Here is a 21,190-nt window from a genome sequence, read left to right as displayed (position 1 = left end):
AAAAGAAGAAACAGAAAATTGATGTGTAAAATATATAGTGATTACTAGAATATTTAGAAAAATACTTTCATTCGAGAGACAATAGTTATAAGAGGTTACCAATTTACTATCATTATATTTAGTTGAAATCTATAAAAAAAAAATTATTTCATTTAAAAAAAATAATATGAAAAAAAATTGATAAAATTAAAAAATATTTTAGTACTATAAAATGTATTAATGTGGAATTCATTTAGAAATTTTACATATTTTGTTAAAATTTACTATAATTATAACCAAATTTGATTATATAGAATATGAAATTAACTTTCAATCCATTTAATGTATATAAATTTTAAATTCACAAACTGAATTTCATAAATTTTAACCAAACATTGAATAAATTACATTTTCACCTCAAAATCTTACCAATCACATTTGCAAGGCTCAAGCTCTTAGAATCCAGAGATTTACTAAAACTTGCTCCAAATGTAAGGTTTATGTGATGATTACAATGTCATTTGCCCATCTTTTGTCGGAGGCAACAGTAAGTATATTTGCGCGGCAATAATCAGGATCCACTTGGGTCTTCCTCCTCATAAGCCACAACTCCCTAATGACAATCTAGTTATGCTTGTGATGCTTTTCTGATCAGCTCCTATACCTAAAACATTAAACACCCAAATAAAATAAAATTCTCCGCCAAATCCATGAAAAGCACTGCTACTACAGAATAAAAAGATCCCAATAAGCAAAGACAAGGAATTTAATATCAAGAAAGAATTAGATGGAAGCTTGTAAGGATTCTCATCATATAAATAAACCCAAAAAAAATTAAATTATATGTGGTCCTAGTTAGCTAATAGCCTACTACTAAATTATCAGAAGCTAACTAATTTCTTATAAATAAACCTCAAGAGAATGTTAACCCATTCTCTGAAGAAGGTTATCTTCCATGACAAAATGACCAAAGTAACAAGATTAACTGATACCTTCAAGTACGAACCCACAAAGGTTCCAAAGAGAAATGCTTCGCATCTCGTGTATGCGCAGCCAGCGCACCAGGTGGAGGCGCATGCACAGTGATAGGCAGAACCCACTCACTCTTGTCTCTACCCTCTACCAGAAGAGGATGCTCGTATCTGAATTCAAAAGATCAAGAGTATCAATACCAAAGGGATGGTAGATATACTAAATTACTGCTGAGAAGCAACTAATCATACATATGTCTACAAAGTTTATTACATAACTTTCTAAGCATGCATGACAAAATAAACATAATAATTTTGAGCACACAAACATGGATCTATTTCATCCACACATGTAACGTGGATTGGTAATTTTTCCCAGAACTAGTAAGGACTCAAATTATATAAAGCTGCAAGAAAAAAAAAAAAAATAAAATAAAATAAAAGGGAAATGAGGAACCGGGATGGTGAAGAGACTGATGGCAAGTTTATTCACCCCTTGACTGAGCAAATACCAGGGCTGTGAATAGCAGAATATGAACAGGTAATGGATAACAAAGTCATAATGAACCACACTTAATCAGCCTGGTTACCATGAATTTTAAGGTTAACTAATATATTGGTCCCAGAATTTTCAGAAGTATCAGCTTTAGTCCCTAATCAATAAATCCATTTAATCGATCCCATGATCTCTCTCTCTCTTAAACTGACTTTCTCTTCCTAAAATTAAGATCCCTAGCCTGCAACAAAAATCTCTTTCATTCTCTATGTATTGTGAATCGTTATGTTAGCTTGATGTTTGATAATTTCTTGGACTTCTTAAAAACACTCAGCTAAACCTGCTCCTTTGTTTTCTACCTCTGGCCATCAGTTGAGCATCACCTGTGCTCTCAACTGCAGAGCTCATTTTGTTTTAATCAAGACTGGCTTTAGATGGGAGCATTCATGGCTCAAAGGCAAGCCCAAAAATTTCTTCGCAGCCATTTTTAGCAAAGAGATGCCAGTCACTGGTTTCCACTGTCCAGGGGAGGGTCATTTGGATTCAATTGAAAAAAAGAAGGGAAAGAAATCGGCTAATTTAATAAAAAGACAGAAAAATATAGACAAATATTTGGTAAAACTGAGTAAAAAATAGCAAATTGCTAAAGCCCCTAGACTTTGAGGAAATTGACACTTACATTCCCCTTGCTTTAGAACTAACTTAATCATCCTCCACTTTTGAAAAGTTGCACATTTTAGTCCTAACATTATATTTTAGTCCATATTAAAAGTAAAAATCACATTTTAATCCCTCATATTTCAAATGAAAAAACATTTTCCCTCTTTTGTCAACTTTTTGGGGATTAAAAAAATATCTCACAAAACTTGGGATTTAAATGTTGTTCAAAGTAAAAACTCCAGGACTAAAGTATATACTCCCCCTGTCCCACTTTGATAGCCCATTTTTCCTTTTTTGTCTGTCCCACAATATATAGTCCACTTTCATTTTACAATTGTTAGTTACATGAGTTATTGTCAAACATACCCTTCATTAATTAGCATATGTATTACCACTCATGATTAATAGATGAATGGGATGGAGATTCAAATTTTATTCGAATAAAATGAGATAATGGATGAGTTGGCAAGTCTACTGTTTAGATTATTGTGCATTGCATTACAAATATTAACAAGGGTATTATAGGAGAAAATGTCAAAAATTAATGACATTAAAAATTACTAATTTACTTAATCTGTGTGTAAAATGAAACTGGACTATCAAAGTGGGACGGAGGGAGTATTATTCTGACTGAAGGAATAAAATGTATTGAAAGTAAAACGTGAAGGACGGTTTATTTCAATTCCAAAACAAGAGACAATTGTGAATTTCTTCAAACAAAGTCGAGCAGGTTTCTGTAATTTGATTAAAAGAAAACATAAAAAGAAAGAAGATATTTGGATAAATTGGAAAAAAAACAAATTAAGAAAAAGAATAAAACAATGTAGATAAATAGAAAGTTGTTCTTTGACTAAATTGTAGAAAAGGAAACAAAAAAGAAACCAAAATGTTGTTTGGCTCATTGAGGGAAAGGAACAGACAAACACATATACACACACACAAAGGAAAACTAAAAGGAATGTTTCATCTGGCTGTTTTGTGAAAAGGAGAAAAAAAAAAAAATCTTTGACATAGAAGGGCAATTATATCAATATAATTCAAGAAAAGGGGCACCTCAGCCATTAATAATGAAATACTAACAGTTAACAGAAGGACATTACTGTTACATCTTCAACAAACATCAAGTATGAAAATTGCTAATATTGAAAATGCTAAATGGACCTTTCAAAAAAAAATTGCTGAATGAAAAATGAGGAACTGACTAATGTATTTTGCCAAATGTAAGGAGGGAAATAGTAATTCACCACATAATATTACCTGAGGATAGAAAACTTCAACAACATGATTACTAATTAAGCATATTCCCTGTAGGAATGCCAAACTGTCTTAATAAAGCTAAACTCTGCAGGTCAAGATTTCAGTAATTCTACTTATATTATGCTTAAACAGGTATCTTACTAATTCTTCTGTAAATTTGGTGTCAATGTGCCATAGATTCAACTTGTTATCTCAACTTAACAACTAATAGCTAGTCAAAACTGAGCTAAAGTACAGATAGTATTGTTGTTCCTGACAATTATTAACAAGGTATAAACCTACAGTCTTTAAGAACAAAAAAGCTTCAACCAAGTGCAAGTCTATAAAGATCAAAAGAACCTCTTAACACATTTTTCATAAAATGTCATATGAAAATACCTGGTCCAGTCCACATTCTTCGGAGTGGTATAAAATTCAAATCGTAGAGCCCATTGCACAGACACATGTGGAGTGGAAAAGGACATTGGCCCATCCAAGGGAACTGAAAAGAGAAAGCTGGTCTGCACCAAATCTGCGACAACCTCATGATGATCACTCTGCACCTACAAGGATGATATGAACCATAAAAAAAACTTAAAAGGAGCATCACTAGGCAAATAACAGCTCTAGTCCCACACTCTATATGCCGGAAGTGAAATTCACTAAATTTAAATTTTCCAGCAAAAAGGGGAAAGGACACTTCCCACAAGTTCACACATCAAATCAGTTTTGCACTCTTGATAATGATAACTCGGTTACAAACAATGTTTGACATGCTTCTTTTCTTCATCAATTGGCAAAAGAATAAGTTTTGCACAGATTGATATACAAAAGCATGGGTGACTAAAATTACCGAGATAAACAGATATAGGCCAAATGTATATTTGGATACCTAAATTTGGTCATTTAGTCACTTTAACACCTTAATTTTCAATACAATCTAATAGATACCTCACCTTATTTTTTTGTTTATTAATATAAACATTTTTTTGACATGTGGCTTCATTCAATAAGTCCATGTGTATTGTGCACATGATATCAAGAAAAGAGCTCAAATATCTGTTAGGTTAAGTCAAAGATTAAAGGTGAATAAGAGATTATAGAAACAAGGTTAGGTGTTTTTAAAGTTAGTTTGAAAGTTAAAGGGTTAAAGTGACTAAGTGATCAAAGTTTAGGTGTTCAAATATGAATCTCATGAATGTACTTCTAGAGGGATCATTTTCTATCTTCTTTGCATAAAAGAATATAAGTACATTTTGTATAAACATTTCTAAAAGTTTTGCTTGATGCATAGCATTCCAAAAGAATAGAACACAATAAGATCAGAACAGTACATAATTGCTTCTTTCTTAGCCACCATATAGTATCATATTTAGCTCTCTACTACTTTGGTATCATAATGTTATGCTTGATTAGATAGTAAAAGATTATTATTGTCATTTCATTGTTGGAACTGACAAGTGTAGTATAGTGACAAACAAGATTGTAATTAGAAGGTAAAAGACTATGATCAACCAGAATTGGTTACTGCCAACTGCCAAGTATAGGTTTTCGTGGACACCCTCTCTCTATTAACCTCATGGAATATCTTAAACAGATAGAAATAAAGATATCAAGAAAAATAATTATCAGGATTTGATGGAGAGTTGCACACCAAAATATTCCTAGGATTAGACCTTAGCATCTTTACACCAGAAATTCCTACTACTTTTACACACTGCCAGATGTTTCGGGTTCTCAAAAGTTAACACATTGGATACAATAATTTCACACTGAATACTAAAGAAGACCAGCATCAACTTTTTAATATTTTCCTCTAACACTTCCTATAATCTTTATGGGTCTGGGATAGTGGCTGATTTGTATGTTTTCCTTGAAAAGAAATGTTATAAAAATTCATAGAAAAGGATGCTTTGCTAAAAAGGTCTTAGAGGTCCAAACCCTTCAAAAATCTGAAAATTCCACCGGAGGATTTCGGTATTATGCACATTAATAGTATTCTTAAAGCATATAAATACACTACTAAGCGGACACTACATCGTGTCAATGCTAGCTGTCATATGACAGGCTAGCATCTTTCTTGTATGCTGAAAATCAAAGATCCGATTTAGCACATTCATCATATGCTGTAAATATGTGTATATCTTGTTCCCTTCTTAGGCTACATCCATATATAGTTGATGCCTAGATTGAGGATATTAAATTGTTGCAATTAAGCCTTGGATTATTTATATATGGGGAAGAGACTCAAAGGATGGTCAGCTTCTCCACAAAAGTATTACATTGCATGGTATTAGAGCTTGTAATTAATTTTGTGATCACATTGTTCTCTGTCTTGCAAGCTAAAGAATTAGTTATGTATTTTCATGGCAAAGGGATTCGAAGTTTATCTGGGACCTTTAAGTTTTCAGTTGTCAGAGTATTCTTGAGCTGGTTATTCGGGTTGTTATGGGCTTGCTAGGCTTTGATACACTTATTATTTGTTTGGATCAAAATATCAATTATAAGTTGATAACTAGACTGAGGATATTAGATTGTTGCAATTAAGCCTTTGATTAATTATATATGGGGAAGCGACTCAAAGGACAGTCAGCTTTTCCACAAAAGTAGTACATTGTCATGGTATTAGAGCTTGTAATTAATTTTGTGATTACATTGTTCTCTGTCTTGCAAGCTAAAGAATTAGTTATGTATTTTCATGGCTAAAGGATTCAAAGTTTATCTGGGACTTTCATTTTTCAGTTGCTAGGCTTTGATACACTTATTATCTGTTTGGGTCAAAAGATCTATTATAACAACCATGTCTTTCGAAAGATTTGAGTCTTTGTACACTCGTTTTATGGGGAAAAATTTATTTTGATTGGGAATTTCAATTTCAAATGTATCTCGAAGGGAAAAACCATGGGGACATCTAGATAGATCTAATTCTAGACCAGAAGATGTCACCAAAGGGGCTGAGTGGGAGGTAAAGGATGCACGTATAGTGAGTTGGATCTTGAGTTTTGTAGAACCTCATATTCTTTTGAATCTTAGTATAAAACATTTAAGGAGATATGAGATTATTTGAAACATGTGTACAATCAAGATAATAATGGTGCTAGAAGATTCCAATTGGAATTCAATATTGCAAACTACTCTCAAGGAAGCTTGTCTATGCAAGAATATTATTATGGCTTTGTCAACAAATGGAATGAATACTTTGAGATTGTGTATGCTAAAGTCCCTACAGAGTCATTATCAGCTACCCAAGCAGTCCATGAATCTAGCAAAAGGGATCAGTTTTTTATGAAATTATGTCCAGATTTTGAAACTCTCTGATCTAATTTGATGAGTCGATCTCCAAGATCATCTCTGGATGCTTGTTTGGGTGAACTTCTAAAAGAGGAGCAGCATTCTTTTACACAAGCAGCTACAGAACAGCAAAGGACTACTATAGATTCCTCTGCCAATGCAGTATACAGCAAGCAAACAGGTCAGAGACATGAAGAATGTTAAGTACTATAATTTTAATGAGTTTGGACACATTGGAACTCATTATCCAAGGAGATTTTGCAAATATTGCAAAGAAAAGGGGCACGCCATAAGAACATGCCCACTTAGGCCACAAAAAAAAAATAATAGAGCCTTCCAAGCCAATCTCCAAACTACAGCTGCTGATTCCATCCATTCTAAGTCCACCATGCCCTATCATGCAGCTGCCAGAACCTCAGATTATTTCACTACTATTTCTTCACAAACTTCTTCATCTACAGCTACTATTCCAGGTCAGCACCTGAAATGGTACAGGAGATCATTTTGTCCGCCTTTTCAGCATTTGGACTTTCATGTACTAGAAATCTTCTTCAAATATTTGGTATTTTGATTTTGCAGCCTCAAGTCACATGACCAACTCCTCCAAGAGCCTTTCTAATATCAAGAAATATAATAGTATATAGGAATCCATACTGCAAATAGGGACTCTTCACTAATTACAGCCATTGGTGATGTATCCTCCTCTTTGAAAGATGTTTTTCTATCTCCTGGTTGGACTAGTAACCTTATCTCTATTGGGCAACTGATTGAGAATAATTGTAATGTCCTATTTTCTGGATCTGATTGTATTTTGCAGGATCAGGTATTGGGGAAGGTGATAGCAAAGGGACCTAAATGGGGTGACTCTATCCTTTACACATACCCGCTACTGTTCATGATTCCAATTTGCTCTCCTTTGTATTTTTGCCAAAAACCAGAGTCAATTGTGGCATACTCATTTAGGCCATCCAAACTCAAAAACATTGCTTCATGTATTGAGTTCTGGTTTAGTTGATAATAAAACTCAGTATTCCTCCAAAGATGTTGTGTTTGATTGTTCTAGCTGTAAATTAGGTAAAAGCAAAATTCTGCCTTTTCCTACTCATAGTTCCTTCTCCACAAACTTTTTTGATCTTATTCATATTGATGGTTGCGGTATTGCTCCTATTATTTCTTATGCTCAATTTAAGTATATTGTGACCTTCATTGACGACCGTAATAGGTTCACATGGATATATTTTCTTCAATCCAAAAATGAAGCCTATGAGTAGGAAAATTCTGCCTTTTCCTACTCATAATTCCTTCTCCACAATTTCTTTTTCTTTATATTCTAGTGATGTTTGGGTATTGCTCCTGTTAATTGTCATTCTCAATATACGTACCGTGTGACCTTCATTGACGACCATAATAGGTTCACATGGATATATTTTTGTTATGGACTCCTTTGTAGGTCATTCTTATCAAAGATGTGGCAAGTAGTTAGAATTAAATGGCTTAGATTTGTTTTTTTATTTTTGTTTTATCATTATCTCTTAGTTAGGAGTTTCCTTGATTTACAGCCACCTAAACTATAGGTTCCTATGTTAATAAGAAGACTACTCCTATTTAAAGGACTCTGAAATTGAATAAAAGGTTAAACAAAATTTTAATCACTTTTATTGAGATTGGAGCTCTCCCTAATGAGGTCTAAGGTGTCAAACTCCCTTTAATGAGTTTGAAAATAATTCACTATAGGTCAAGGAAAAAATCATAGTAAAGGGAAAAAGCAGCATTCAGAATCAGATTTCTCGGTAAATCGTCCGATGACATCCTTGGCTAAGAGAGGTAACAAATTGGTATCAGAGCCTAACACAATAGGCGACTCTCCAACAAAAGAAGATCTGTGATTGCTGCTACAGGAAGCCCAAGTTGCAAATGAAGCACGTGCAGTAGAGATTGAACAGCGATTGAGTAGTCAGCTGCAGGAGTTATCATCGCAATTTAAGGAGCTATTACATGGGTTTAATCGTGGCATGGGAACTGCCACAAAAGGACAACAAGCTGCAACCCATGACTACAGAATTCTTCATGCACTCACGCAGGGAACCAGCAATAAAGTTTGGCGCCACAACCAGATTACCAAGTCGTTTCCCGCTACACCAAGTTGGACTTCACAACTTTTGACGGCTCTGAAGATCTTTTAATTTGGTTACATCGGTGTGAGAAGTTCTTTGTCAACCAACATATGCAGGAAGGGGATAAAGTGGAATTGGCTGCTTTCCACATGCTCGGTAAAGCACAGTTACGGTACCATCAATTGGCATCGAAGCAACCCACAATCAACTGAACCAGATTCAAGGACTACTATTCTTTGCGGTTTGGACCACCAACTAGAAGCAACCCGTTTACTACCGCTAGAGTTGCCAACATTTTTTTGGAGCACATTGTCTGTCTCCATGGAATTCCTGAGACAATTACTTGTCATCGCATGTGATTTCACCAGCAATTTCTGGAGGGAACTTTTCCGCTTGAGTGGTACAAAGCTTGCCTTCTCTTCATCGTACCATTAGCAAACAGAAAATCAGACAGAGGTGGTGAATCGTATAATTGAAATGTATCTTTGTTGTTTCATAGGGGAAAATCCTAAGAGCTGGATTGATTGGCTTCCATGGGCTGAATATTGCTACAAATACATCATTTCATACCGCCCTACAGAGTACACCTTTTAGAGTTGTGTATGGGAGTCGCCATGTCTCCTTGCTTACTTATGATCAAGCTTTGGCTCCTATAAGGACTAAATTACAGCAAGCACAACATCGTATCAAAGAGTTCTATGACAAAGGCATCGTGATGTGCAATATGCTACAGGTTTCTTCAATCCAACATGAAGCCTTTGATGTATTTAATGAGTTTTTTTGGCATTTATTAAAAACCAATTGTCTGCCTACATCAAGACCTTAAGATCATATTTAGGTGGAGAAGACATGCATCATGAATTTCAAAAATTTCTAAAACAAAAGGGCATTATATCTTAAAGATCATGCCCATACTCTCCACCACAAATGCCATTGCTAAAGAAAGAATTGCCATTTTCTTGAAATAGTTCGAACTTTGCTACTTGAGTTATTTGTTCCATCTAAGTTTTGGGTTGAAGCTCTTAGTATTGCAGTTTATCTTATTAATTGACTTCCAACTCCTAAACTGCACTACTGGGTCACCATTTTATTTCTATTACATTCTCATCCCCGATATTCTGGTCTCCACACTTTTGGTCGGTTTGTTTTGTCCATTTACCGCCACATGAAAGAAACTTTCAGCCCAATCTGTTAGGTGTATATTTCTTGGATATGCTCCTCGTCAAAGAGGGCTCCTATGCCATGATCCTACAAATAAAAGGATACTTGTCTCAAGAAATGTCATATTCCTTGAGAATCAGTACTTTTTCATGTCTACTACGTAATTCAGTATCTTTCTTGTCAAATTTTTCCAATGACAACACTCCACCTTTAGAATCTTCTACGGCAGGTTTAAACCAGGTTGTGTATGAAAGACGTGCCCGTCATGAAGACCCTTTGCAAGATTCAACTCCAACACCTGAACCTGAATCTATACTAGCCCCACAACCACGTTGCAATTAAATTCGTGAAACTAAGCAACCTGATGGGTATGGATAGCCTGCTACATCTTTGGTTGCCACTTTGTCCGCTCTTCCTATACCTTCTTATTATACTCATAAAACATGAGTGCTGGCAGCAAGCAATGCAAGAGTTAAATGCTATAGGTGAACGATACATGGGACATAGTTCAACTCCCAATTTCAGTTAAAGCCATAGGCTGCAAATGGGTGTACACTGTAAAATTACGATCTGATGTGTCTTTGGACAAATAAAAGGTGAGACTTGTAGCTCCTAGAAATTGTCCAGAATATGGAGCGGACTGTGCAGTTTGCTCCCGTGGCAAAAGTTACCTCTCTTCGTACAATCCTTGTTTTGGCTGCCCAATTTTTCAAATCAATTTTGAAGAATGCATTTCTTCATGCGCAATTGAAGGAGGAAACCTATATGTGTCTTCCTCTAGGGGTGACAAGTACCCCTATTGCTATTGTGTGCGGCTTGGAAAGGTCTCTTTATGGGTAAAAGCAAGCTCCACAGATTTGAAAAATTTTAGGAAAACTATTCTCGGGCCTTCCTTTGTGCAAAGCCAATATGATACTTTTATCTTTCTGCACAAGACTTCCATGGGTAACTATTATTCTTCTTGTTTATGTAGATGATATTATCATCACTAGCACCGCTTCATCTTTAATTACTCAATTTCAAGAGTCTCTTCAAGCTAGTTTTCAAATGAAAGATCCTGGTCCCTCACTTATTGTCTTGGAATAGATGTGCATAAATCTATTGAAGGTCTTTTCCTAAACCAACACAAGTACACTAAAGACCTCATTGACTTGGCTGGTTTAGAAGATCCTGCTCTTGTTGATACACCTTGGTAAGTGAATGTTAGATAGAAAAAAGATGGCAATCCTTTTCCTAATCCTACCCTGTATCGCTGGGTTGTTGGCAGCCTAGTCTACTTAACTGTCACTAGGCCAGATATCTCTTATGCAATACATCAAGTTAGTCAATTTGTCTTCTCCTTGACAACTCCACATGGCTGTTGTGCGATGAATAATAAGATATTTCCTAAACTTTCCTACACGTGGACTATACTTTTCCTACTGGATCTAACCTCACTCTTGCTGCCTACAATGATGCAAATTGGTTGGATGTCCTAACACACGTCGGTCCCACAACATGGTGGTTATTTATCTTTGCATTGCTTTGATCTCATGAAAGGGTTTCTAAATCCTCTACAGAAGCAGAATATCGAGCCATGTCAGTCGCATGCTCTAGAATTATTTGGTTATGTGGACTATCTGCTGAACTTGGATTTATTCAATCTAGTCCAACTCCTCTACATGAAGACAACAAAGTGCCATATGAATTGGAGTAAATCCAGTTAGTACTTTCAAGCATATAGAAGTTGATTGTCATTCTATATGTGAAGCTTTTGATAGATACCTGATTACTTTGCCACATGTCTCCACTATTTTACAAGTAGCTGACGTCTTCAGAAAGGCTTTGTCTAGGCAGTGACATGAGTTTTCAGTTAGCAAATTGCTGCTGGATTCTGTACCAGCATCAATTTGAGGGGAGGTGTCAATGTTAGCTGGCACATGACAGGCTAGTTCTGTACCATCTTTGTTGTACACCGAAAATCAAGGATTTGATTCACCATATTCATCACGTGCTGTAAACGTGTATATTTTGTGTCCCTTCTTAGGCTAGACCTATAAGTAGTAGATACTAAAACTGAGGAGATTAGATTGTTCTAATTAAGCTTTGAAATATTTATATAATGGGAAAAGACTCAAAAGGATGGTCAGCTCTCCAAAAAAGTAGTATGTGTCATATCCGTGTCTGCGTGTGTATTTATTAAATATGAATTACCACTGAGATAGATGTTGATGACAAAACTAGCAATAATCATTCACACCATAACTAGATAAATATGCAAGTTGCGGCAATTTAATTCTTAAAGTTAGAACTTTTATGGCTCATACCACATCTAACAATCAATCAATTTGAGAAATCAGCATACACCAGAAATCGTACCTTTGTAATAATTGGGGCATTCCTGCGAGAAGAATGAACAAAGCGCCGACTTATAGTCTCTGAAATTTCCAGTGTTATTGAGACCTACGAGACACCATCCTTCTAGTGAACTTAAATATTTTAGCAATCGCAATTACAACAATAGTTCCCAACTTCAATCTCTCCAGAAAGCACTGGACACAACGCTTAATACCACTAAAAGTATTAATTGAAGGTACAGCACTATAGAGGATCAAACTCACACTAGATAGGTATTTCTAGTTTCACAAATTATTTCTATACATCTGCACAATTATTTTCTGCTTGTCATTTGCGGTTACCTCAAGGCATCTTCTACATCCTTCTTCATGGAAAAAAGTTAGAGTTCCACCAATCTGTCATTAATACATTTATGTAAAACAAGAGCAAAGGGATGAAAGAAATTTAGGAATGTAGGAATGTCAAATTGCATAATAAAAAAATAACATAAAACTGTCATTACCATGTCACTAAAGTAATAATTAGAGTCGGAATTCTTTGGGGAAAATCTCAGCAGAACTTGATCATCCATCCTGATGTTGTAAGATCTTCCTCGAATAAAGCCTTCTGCTGCAGAAAATGTTTGCAACAAATAAATTAACCAGCATCCTACTTTAACAGATATTGGTTGACCTAAAAGATATGAGACATATCAACAAACTTAAACGACAGAATAGGATTCGATAATTTACATGCTGAAGCTTCATTGGTTCCTATTCCATGAGCAGAGGATTCCCCTACAACATCTTCAGTTTGGGGTTTCACAATGTTCTGTTGCTGGCTTGAAACATCTGTTTTAAGAGAAAATCTATGGTTCAGAAAGCTGTTTAAACCAAATAGATAGCATAACAAGTTGACCTTGCAAAGCAAGCTATCACAAGCAGCGTTGGGTCATAACTCTATTCCAGTGGGGTCATCAATTAAGAAAAGGAATAAGGTTCAAATAGGCCCTAAACTTTGCAGGTGGGACCCAATATGCCCTTTTGACTGTTTTGGGCCATTTTTTAATCCAAAACTTACCCTTTTTAGTTCAACTTAGCCCTTTTTTAGGAGAGTGAATTACAATATCTGTATTAAGAAAGTCAATTCAATAAAAATATAATAATAATCAATTTTTAAAATTAAATTTAACAAACAAATAATTATCTATTAAGAATAACATTAAAAAATTATGAATCTTAATAAACATTAACTTTTTTTGTTTTACTTTAATTTTTTCTTTTATTCTTAAAGGAGAGTGGCTCTCACTCTCTCATCTAGGGGCAAATTGAGTTAAAATATTAAGGTTTTGGGTTAAAATGGCCCAAAAAAGTCAAAAGGACCTATTTGACCCCGCCCACAAAGTTTAGGGGCTTATTTGAACCTTATTCCTTACAAAAATAAACTTGATAATTCACAATTTGTAAATAAGAACAAAAAACTTATTTACAAATAAATTATATACTAATTTGAGCTTCTCAATCGCAAGTGAAATTTAGAACAAATATAAAAAATTTAGAACAAATTAACACTTTATATAATTAAACTCATCTAATAATTTTCTAACCAATTCAAAAGCTGCTATACAGATTCATACATCATCTAAGGGATGAAATCATTAAGAAATTAGATATAATTTACTTTATAAGGTTTCAAGTATTCATTTGAACATTTATTACAAAATTGCTTTTTCAAAATTTTGGGGTTATTTCTATATCATCCATTATATTCAGATATTTCTTTCAAGTTGAATAGGTTCCCACGCAAATGCAAGCGGCACGGCCCCGATCATAAGACCCATATCAAAAGGTTGAAGCCCATCACTTATTTCAAAATAATATGCACTTGATCCTCTAGACAAGTAGATATTTTCATTTCAATAAACCTCAACTACAGAGACTTATGGTCTTCCATTGCTGCATGATACCCTTATTTTTCTTCTGAAGATTTAGGCACCAGATAGACATATTAGGTAGCCCCAATGGTCAAACCATCAATCCCATCAGGATGTTGGACTTTACATAGTTCAAGGACCCTCAACACAAGTCTCTCTTGACCTTTAACTTTAGGAATCCCATTCCTAGCCATTTTTTCCCCGACTAATAATACTTTTGGGATTTTTTTGGACCTGTTTACAAGTAGAAAAAAGTTCTCTATAATCAATTGTGGCTTCTTTTCATTGAAAAAGTTAGAAAGCCATTCATTTTTACTTTGTTCACAGTAGTTTTTACTTCTTCATTGATATTGCAATTAGAGAAATGAAAGTAAAAAATTATAGAAGTATTTTAAAAGCTGTAAATAACTAAATATTTAGGCAGGAAAAATTACTCTTTAAGAAGGGCAGTAGTAGACACAGTGAATTGCTGATGCAGGTACTGATGGCAATGGCAGCATCAGGATTATTCCTTAAAGTATGATAAGGCTGGTGGTAGTGGTAATACATGCTGAGGTTGTTCATGGAAGACAATGATCACATGGTTCCAGTAGGTATTGATAACAATGACAGCACCAGTGTACCAGTGGCATTGACAATGCCATTGGATACATTGGTCTAATAGCAGTTTCATTATTAATAGTAGCAACCGAGCTGTTGATGTTGGTGTTTTAGTGGCAGGTGTAACTGTGGTGATAATGGTAATACTGACAGCAGAAACACCTTTGTGATGCTGGTGGTGGTGGTGGTGGTGGCAGATGGGGGTCTCTAGCTGCTATGGGGTTCATATGCTATTAACAATAGTGGTGGTGGTAGTAGTGTGTTGAAAAAGATAAAAACATGTATTTCAGCTGGATGGAAAGTAACTGCTAAACAAACAGAAAGCTTTAGAAAGGAATGTGATGGAATATAAGCTTCAATTGTTTCCTAATATAGTGGAAAATTCGTTTCAGCTATCTAAGAAAGTGGATACTTGTTAAATCCGAATATAGAAGTTATAGGAACAACATCAATAATTTCTATAGTAGCATAGGACAAGAGAACATCACCTAATCTGTATGTTCCCTCTTATACAGGTGAGAGTAACAGCCACTCTTTTCTACTTGGCGCATTTTTCATTCGCATATAATTAACAATTGGTTAATCCTATAAGCGTGGAATCTCATTATTGAGTCAACTTATAGGCCTTTTAGAAGCACAAAACGTTGGCAGTGAAATGGCGTGTTTATCTATAATCAGACACTGGAATTTTCAAAGATCGTTATTTCCCTTTGCAGCTCATAGGAAATTAATACAATTGTCTATCTTGACTAGGGGTGAGCATTGGCTGGTTTGGTTCAGTTCAGACCAAAAACTGAGAACCCGAACTTCCTAATTTTATTAAACCAAACCGGATTTACAAAGTAGACCAAACTGAATAATGTTGATTTGATTGGATTTGGTTTGCCGCTCTGGGATCTCTGGCATTTTATTTTTTGATATATAATGATGAGACACAGTTGAAACTGAGAGACATGAAATTAGAAAGAAAAAAGATAGGAAGCAGAAAAGAGGAAAGAAAAAATATGAACACCAACATAAGAGACATTCTTTTCAAAAATATAAAAAAAAAATTAAGAAATGTTCTTTTCCAAACCAAGTCAACCAATGTAGCAGTGGCTCCACCATGCAAGAAATTCTTTCACAAAATTCCAAGTAACTAAATCAATTAAATGGCTTTGACTTTGATAAGGTTATTAATTAAAGCAAAGATGAAATCAGATCATGAAATGAAAAAAGGATAGTACCAAAAAGCAAAGAAAGATTTTCATTTAACAAAGAACAATCTGGACTTTCATGAAATAAAATCCCATTTTCAATAAGGTCAATGTGAATCCATTGCATTATAAAACATTGAGACTCGTGTGCTCTATGGCGTGTTGCTCCAATCTGGTGGAGGCCTAGACTTGTTGGCTTTCATTTGGTGAAGTCAAACAAGAAGGATGTTTTAACAAAGTGAGAAGGGAAGGAGTTTCCATTTGGTTTTTTATTTGAACAATTAGTGGTAAATGAAAGAGGAGAAGATTTGAGATGAGACTTCAAAGAGGCGTCTGAGATATAGTAATTTAGGGTTTGGTTCTCCTTTTTCTAGGTATATAGTATAACATATTAAAACACTTTAAAGACACATACACACTTCAGTTGGTTCCATTTCACCGACTTCCTTTTTACAAAAACCGTACTTAACAAAAGTTTATTTCAGTTTGTAATTTTTCAAACCAAAACTGATTTGCAATGATAACTGAACTGATCAGTTCAGTTTGTTTTTTCGATTTTGGTTCAGTTCTTCTCACCCCTAATCTTGACATTGTTATGGTGGTCTTTTTCAGGTATAACCAGCGGGGTTTCTATCAGTCAATAGTCAACATGATAGTAGGAGAGCTGTTTTTTAAATATATCTGTTGGCTTTACATCTTTGTTTAGAAGGAATTCTTTTCTCCACCACCTATAGTTAAATTCCTTCTATCTTGATACACTCATTGCTTTAACTTGAAAGTAATGAAAACCTCAACATCAGAACAGATATTATCACGTGTTTAATCTCCACTCACCTGCACTTGGATCATGTAAAACCTCAGCCACAGATAGTCGAGGAAATCCCACATTTGATGATAAACTTGTACGTGCTGCAAATGATTGCAAGGACAGAGAACTTCCAAAGGTCCTATGCATGCTTTCTTTACTTGGGTTGTAGGAAGAAACAGATGAGATTTCATCTCTGGAACTGTCATAACCCTCCTCAACTCCATCGTCATTATCATTTACTCTAGCCTGTGTCAATAGGACCAAATATTTCCAAATAACCAGCAGAACACATTGCGTGAATGAAAATGAGGGTAGAAATGACTCCACTTGCATACTACTGCACTTGCATATGCATGCTTCACAAATCATACGCACACATCATTCACAATAGACTGCATGATAAACTGCCTACCCATTCAGAATCTCCATCCATTGCTTTCCAGTACACATCCAATTGGAGGGTTGTAGCAGGAACAATTCCTGATAACATTAAATAAAAGCAAATTAGATCTCACATTCTAATCATAAATGCTTTTTTTTCTATTGAAGTATTTCCAATAAAATATGGAGAAATGAAATTAGAATATCTCGTGAAACTTTGACTCAAGTTCACGTGTAGGAGCATCAAGAGAATGATCAAAAACAGGGAATTAGAAAGCCAACTTTGTGGTGTAATTGGGCATAAAATATATGCATTGCGCGGTCATTAAGGATACAGCTAAGCAAGTTATTTTCAGAGAAAAATTGCAGCCAGGTCTGGTCATTGGTCAAGCAGTAAAGAACTAAAAGTACAAAGAAAGTATACAGAAGTTAAATAACATTCTGAGAGTCTGAGACAGCATCTCTCTAACTATTTATTCTGGATCTAAAGAATCTAAACCTTGTATTGATCAGAAGAGAGGAGTATTTCATACCCAAAAAGAACTTAAAGGGCAAAGTCATAGTTCCTACTCATTCAACAGTAATGCTAGAATATTCATATTTTAGATTTCAAGACCAATATTTCCCTAATAATTGGTGAAAGATCTAAAAGTCATATAAATGGATGCTACTTGAATTTGCTGGAAGTTCACTGCAATATTTTATAATGATCATAGAGGGTCAAAATCTCCAACAAGAATGGCCTCTTCAACTATCTGGCAAAACAATTTTCCAATTCTATGCCAATACAACTTGTTATTTAAAGTTTTGCGCAAGTAGCTTGCCAGCTAAATTGAGGTCAATATAATTGAAACTTCTATCTCTGATCTTAGCCTTACTTGTTTGCTACATGGACTTTTTTTACAATTAAAACAAGGGCAGAGACTCTGAAGAAGTAACATAAACAAAATCTGAGAGCATTTGGAGAATTAAACATTTAGGAGGAACTTTGATCCAATTATCAGCCAAAAAATTCATGCCTCTTGTAAAGTTTTTATTCAAAAGATGTAGGATTTAATAATATGTAGAAATGTTTAGTTGTCATTAGAAATAACCAACGGAAGAAATAAAGAAAGTAAATGGGACTGAGAAAACTAATCACCATCACTTTGATCTTCTTCCATTAGCAGGCCATTACTCTTCTGAGTCACCCATATATTCAATGGAACACGAGCATCCTACCAGAAATTGAAGAACTCCATATGAAAAAATACGGTTAAAATATATTAAGGCAGTGGATAGTACAAACATGAGGATTTTCATCAGATTTTACATTGATGTGCATGCATTAGAGAGTGCATGGCCAGTTTCTAATCACCAACAACATCAAAAGAAAAATAAAAATTAAATTGCATATCTAACAACAAGAAGCAAAAAATGTCTACAATGTTGGATCAGAATAGACTTGCCACTTTATATAAACAACAAAACCTGGTAGCAAAGGATTATAACATAATAATTCAAAGCTGCCTGACTAATGAGAAAAATGTAATGCATAATCCAAAATGTGAGATATCAAACCCAGTAAACTAACATTTATCATTAGTGAACCTTGGAAGCATAGGATAACTGAGCAAACTAACCAATTCAATGAGATCTTTCGACGACTCCCTATGAGAGTGGCCATTTTCCAATGTTAGCCATCGTCCACACAATGTACCCTTAACATAGTAGAAATAGCGAATGGTAGAACCTCGAAAAGTTGGTGGTAAAATGCTAGGCAACTCAACTCGCACCACATCTGTTACATTCCATCAAATTTATTTAATCCAATGCCATTAAATAATAACAGAAATATGACTGACTTCAATTTTAAAATCAAAGAACCACTATATTAAGGATTATCATGAAATGTATGAAAGCGTACATGATTTTGAGGCAGCTGAGGACAAAATCTGATTTGAAACTAATGATGGTATTGAAGAGACCATGAAAACATGTTCACCTGAAACAGTTAAGAAAAAGTAAAATTAATAAAGAAAATTAGAGTAATGAAAATAAAAGTATAGAGAAATAAGAAAGAAAAAAAACCTCTTGAATGTGCGGATCCAGGCAAGGGTTTGTGAGTAGAAAACCACTGAGGATCTAACTTCTCAATACCTTTAATTTCAAAGCCAAGCCTTTCAATTAATAATGAACAAGAAGAAGAGGATAATAGAGTGGTGGTTTCAGTGTTGCTTGGGTAGGAAATGTCAATAGTAACAAAAACGGAATCACCAGGTCTATATACATCTTTATCTAATTGCATTTTAATTGTGGGTGAAACCTCTGTTTTCAAGGCATCATCCGGATTGCTTATATTATTGTTAACCTTGTTTGAAGAAACCCCGCTCCCAAATAATGAAAATCGAGGTGTCAACATAATTCTAAAAATATCAATTACTTCCTGCAAAAGAAAAAGGTTAGAAATCAGACTGTAACATGTATCAGCAGACAAGATGAATAAGAAGAGAGGCAATAACCAGATTAAGATAAGAGAAAAGCGCTTGGTTTCATTTCATAATAACCCGTTTACAGCTGAATGAATATTTTTGTTAAAACTAAGATCAAATCACTTGCTCTCCAACTATGAACCCGTTTGATTTCCGACTCTAAATCTGAATTTAGCTGAATCAGAGAAATTATAATTGTAGTTCAGTCCCTTTTACAATATGGTCCAGTGAGCTTTTTATTTCACAATCAAACCCTAAACGTAGTTAGTCATATCCGTCAGTCAATACTTTCATCGGAGAAGGTGCAATTTTTGCCCCTAACGTTTGCCCTACGGTGTATACGTCGCCCCTCGAGTAAATTTTGAATCATATACCTTACAAAACATTTTCTATTATTTGTACCCTTCTATAAAACGGATATTATGTTTGAGTTAACTTATCACTCAAATTAGAGACGTGACGTTGTTAAAAATGAGAACTGAACAAAAAATTTAGGTCTGTGTAATAATTGTAGAAAATTATATCCGTTCTTTTTTTAAATTTCAAATAAAAACAGAAAATAGAATTTTATATTTATTTATACTATATTTTCTTTTTAATAAAAATAAAAAATAGTTTTGTATATTTTTAAAGTTATAACTAAAGTTTGAAAACTTTTAAAAATAAGTTTAACATGTTTTCTATGTTTTTCTTTATATAAGAATTTCAAATGAAAACAAAAAGTTTTCACTTTATTTATTCCAAGTCTACCCTTTATACTTAAATGTTACCTAAATAGAAAAAAAAAATTTAGACAATAAACAAATTTTATAAATTCTTTATAAAAATGAAAAGTTTTAATTTTCCTTAAAAATTAGAAAATGTAAATAGAAAATGAAAATAGAAAAATTTTCTACAAGTAAACAGACACTTAAAATCTTAAATTTTAAGTAGGAGTTTTTGTCTCTAAAAATAAATAAACCCAATTACATTTGGATCATATTTAGTTTACAAAATTAACAAGGAATATAATAGTTATTCCATAGGATTAAATATTTCTTACTTTGGTTCACATTTTTAGTATAGAATTACAATTCTATTTTCTTCTAGAATACCTATTCTATAAAAAAAAGTAAAGAATATATATTCTTAAATCTGTATAATTAAATATTTTTACTCTTATCTCCATAAAATTATTAGGCTTCTCTCATTCCAAAAATGAAAAGTTTATTCTCACTCCTCTCTTTTAGCAATGGCTATCATTGACAGTCAACCTTCTGTCTCCTCACTCCTCTCAACTGCCCTTGGTTGTTGTTGATTGTTAACCTTTTAGTTTCTTTATTCCTCTCAACTGCCAGTTGGCACTATTTATTATCTACTTTGTAGGCTCAACAGTCTACTGTGAATACAAAATAGCTATTAGGTAATTTAATTGTTTGATTATTTTTCTTAATTGATGCTTTAAATTTCTTATTTGATTGTCTAACGTTTTCTTATGTTGATGATTTGATTTTGATCCGAATTTATTTTAGGATTTAGGGCAATTAAACCAAGCAAACTCAATTAAATTTGAACTATGTTTTTTTGGTGCTAGTTAT

The 21,190-nt window shown here is 34.1% G+C and overlaps 1 protein-coding gene across 2 annotated transcripts; it reads right to left on the bottom strand.

Moving 5' to 3' along the window:
* Positions 1 to 297: 297 nt before the first annotated feature.
* On the bottom strand, positions 298 to 19,973 carry LOC8258066. 2 transcript variants are annotated; one of them, XM_015718665.3, is made up of 14 exons: positions 19,644 to 19,973; positions 19,213 to 19,567; positions 19,049 to 19,126; positions 18,765 to 18,922; positions 18,284 to 18,359; positions 17,174 to 17,241; positions 16,788 to 17,007; positions 12,977 to 13,075; positions 12,748 to 12,854; positions 12,587 to 12,640; positions 12,267 to 12,350; positions 3,742 to 3,905; positions 972 to 1,121; positions 298 to 643 (listed from the first exon to the last, which is right to left on the bottom strand). In XM_015718665.3, exons 2-13 carry the CDS (start codon positions 19,541 to 19,543, stop codon positions 974 to 976), a joined length of 1,587 nt encoding a protein of 528 aa, XP_015574151.1. In that variant the 5' UTR covers positions 19,544 to 19,567; positions 19,644 to 19,973; the 3' UTR covers positions 298 to 643; positions 972 to 973. The 2 variants fall into 2 exon arrangements, with proteins under 2 accessions (XP_015574151.1, XP_048227916.1); XM_048371959.1 differs by having other exon boundaries at positions 19,213 to 19,972.
* Between the last annotated feature and the right edge of the window lie 1,217 nt (positions 19,974 to 21,190).

The sequence above is a fragment of the Ricinus communis genome, chromosome 3, assembly GCF_019578655.1.
Source record: "Ricinus communis isolate WT05 ecotype wild-type chromosome 3, ASM1957865v1, whole genome shotgun sequence".
NCBI classification, from domain to species: Eukaryota; Viridiplantae; Streptophyta; class Magnoliopsida; order Malpighiales; family Euphorbiaceae; genus Ricinus; species Ricinus communis.
The sequence above is the reverse complement of the archived record's forward strand: the minus strand, read 5'-3'. Positions and strand labels throughout refer to the sequence as shown.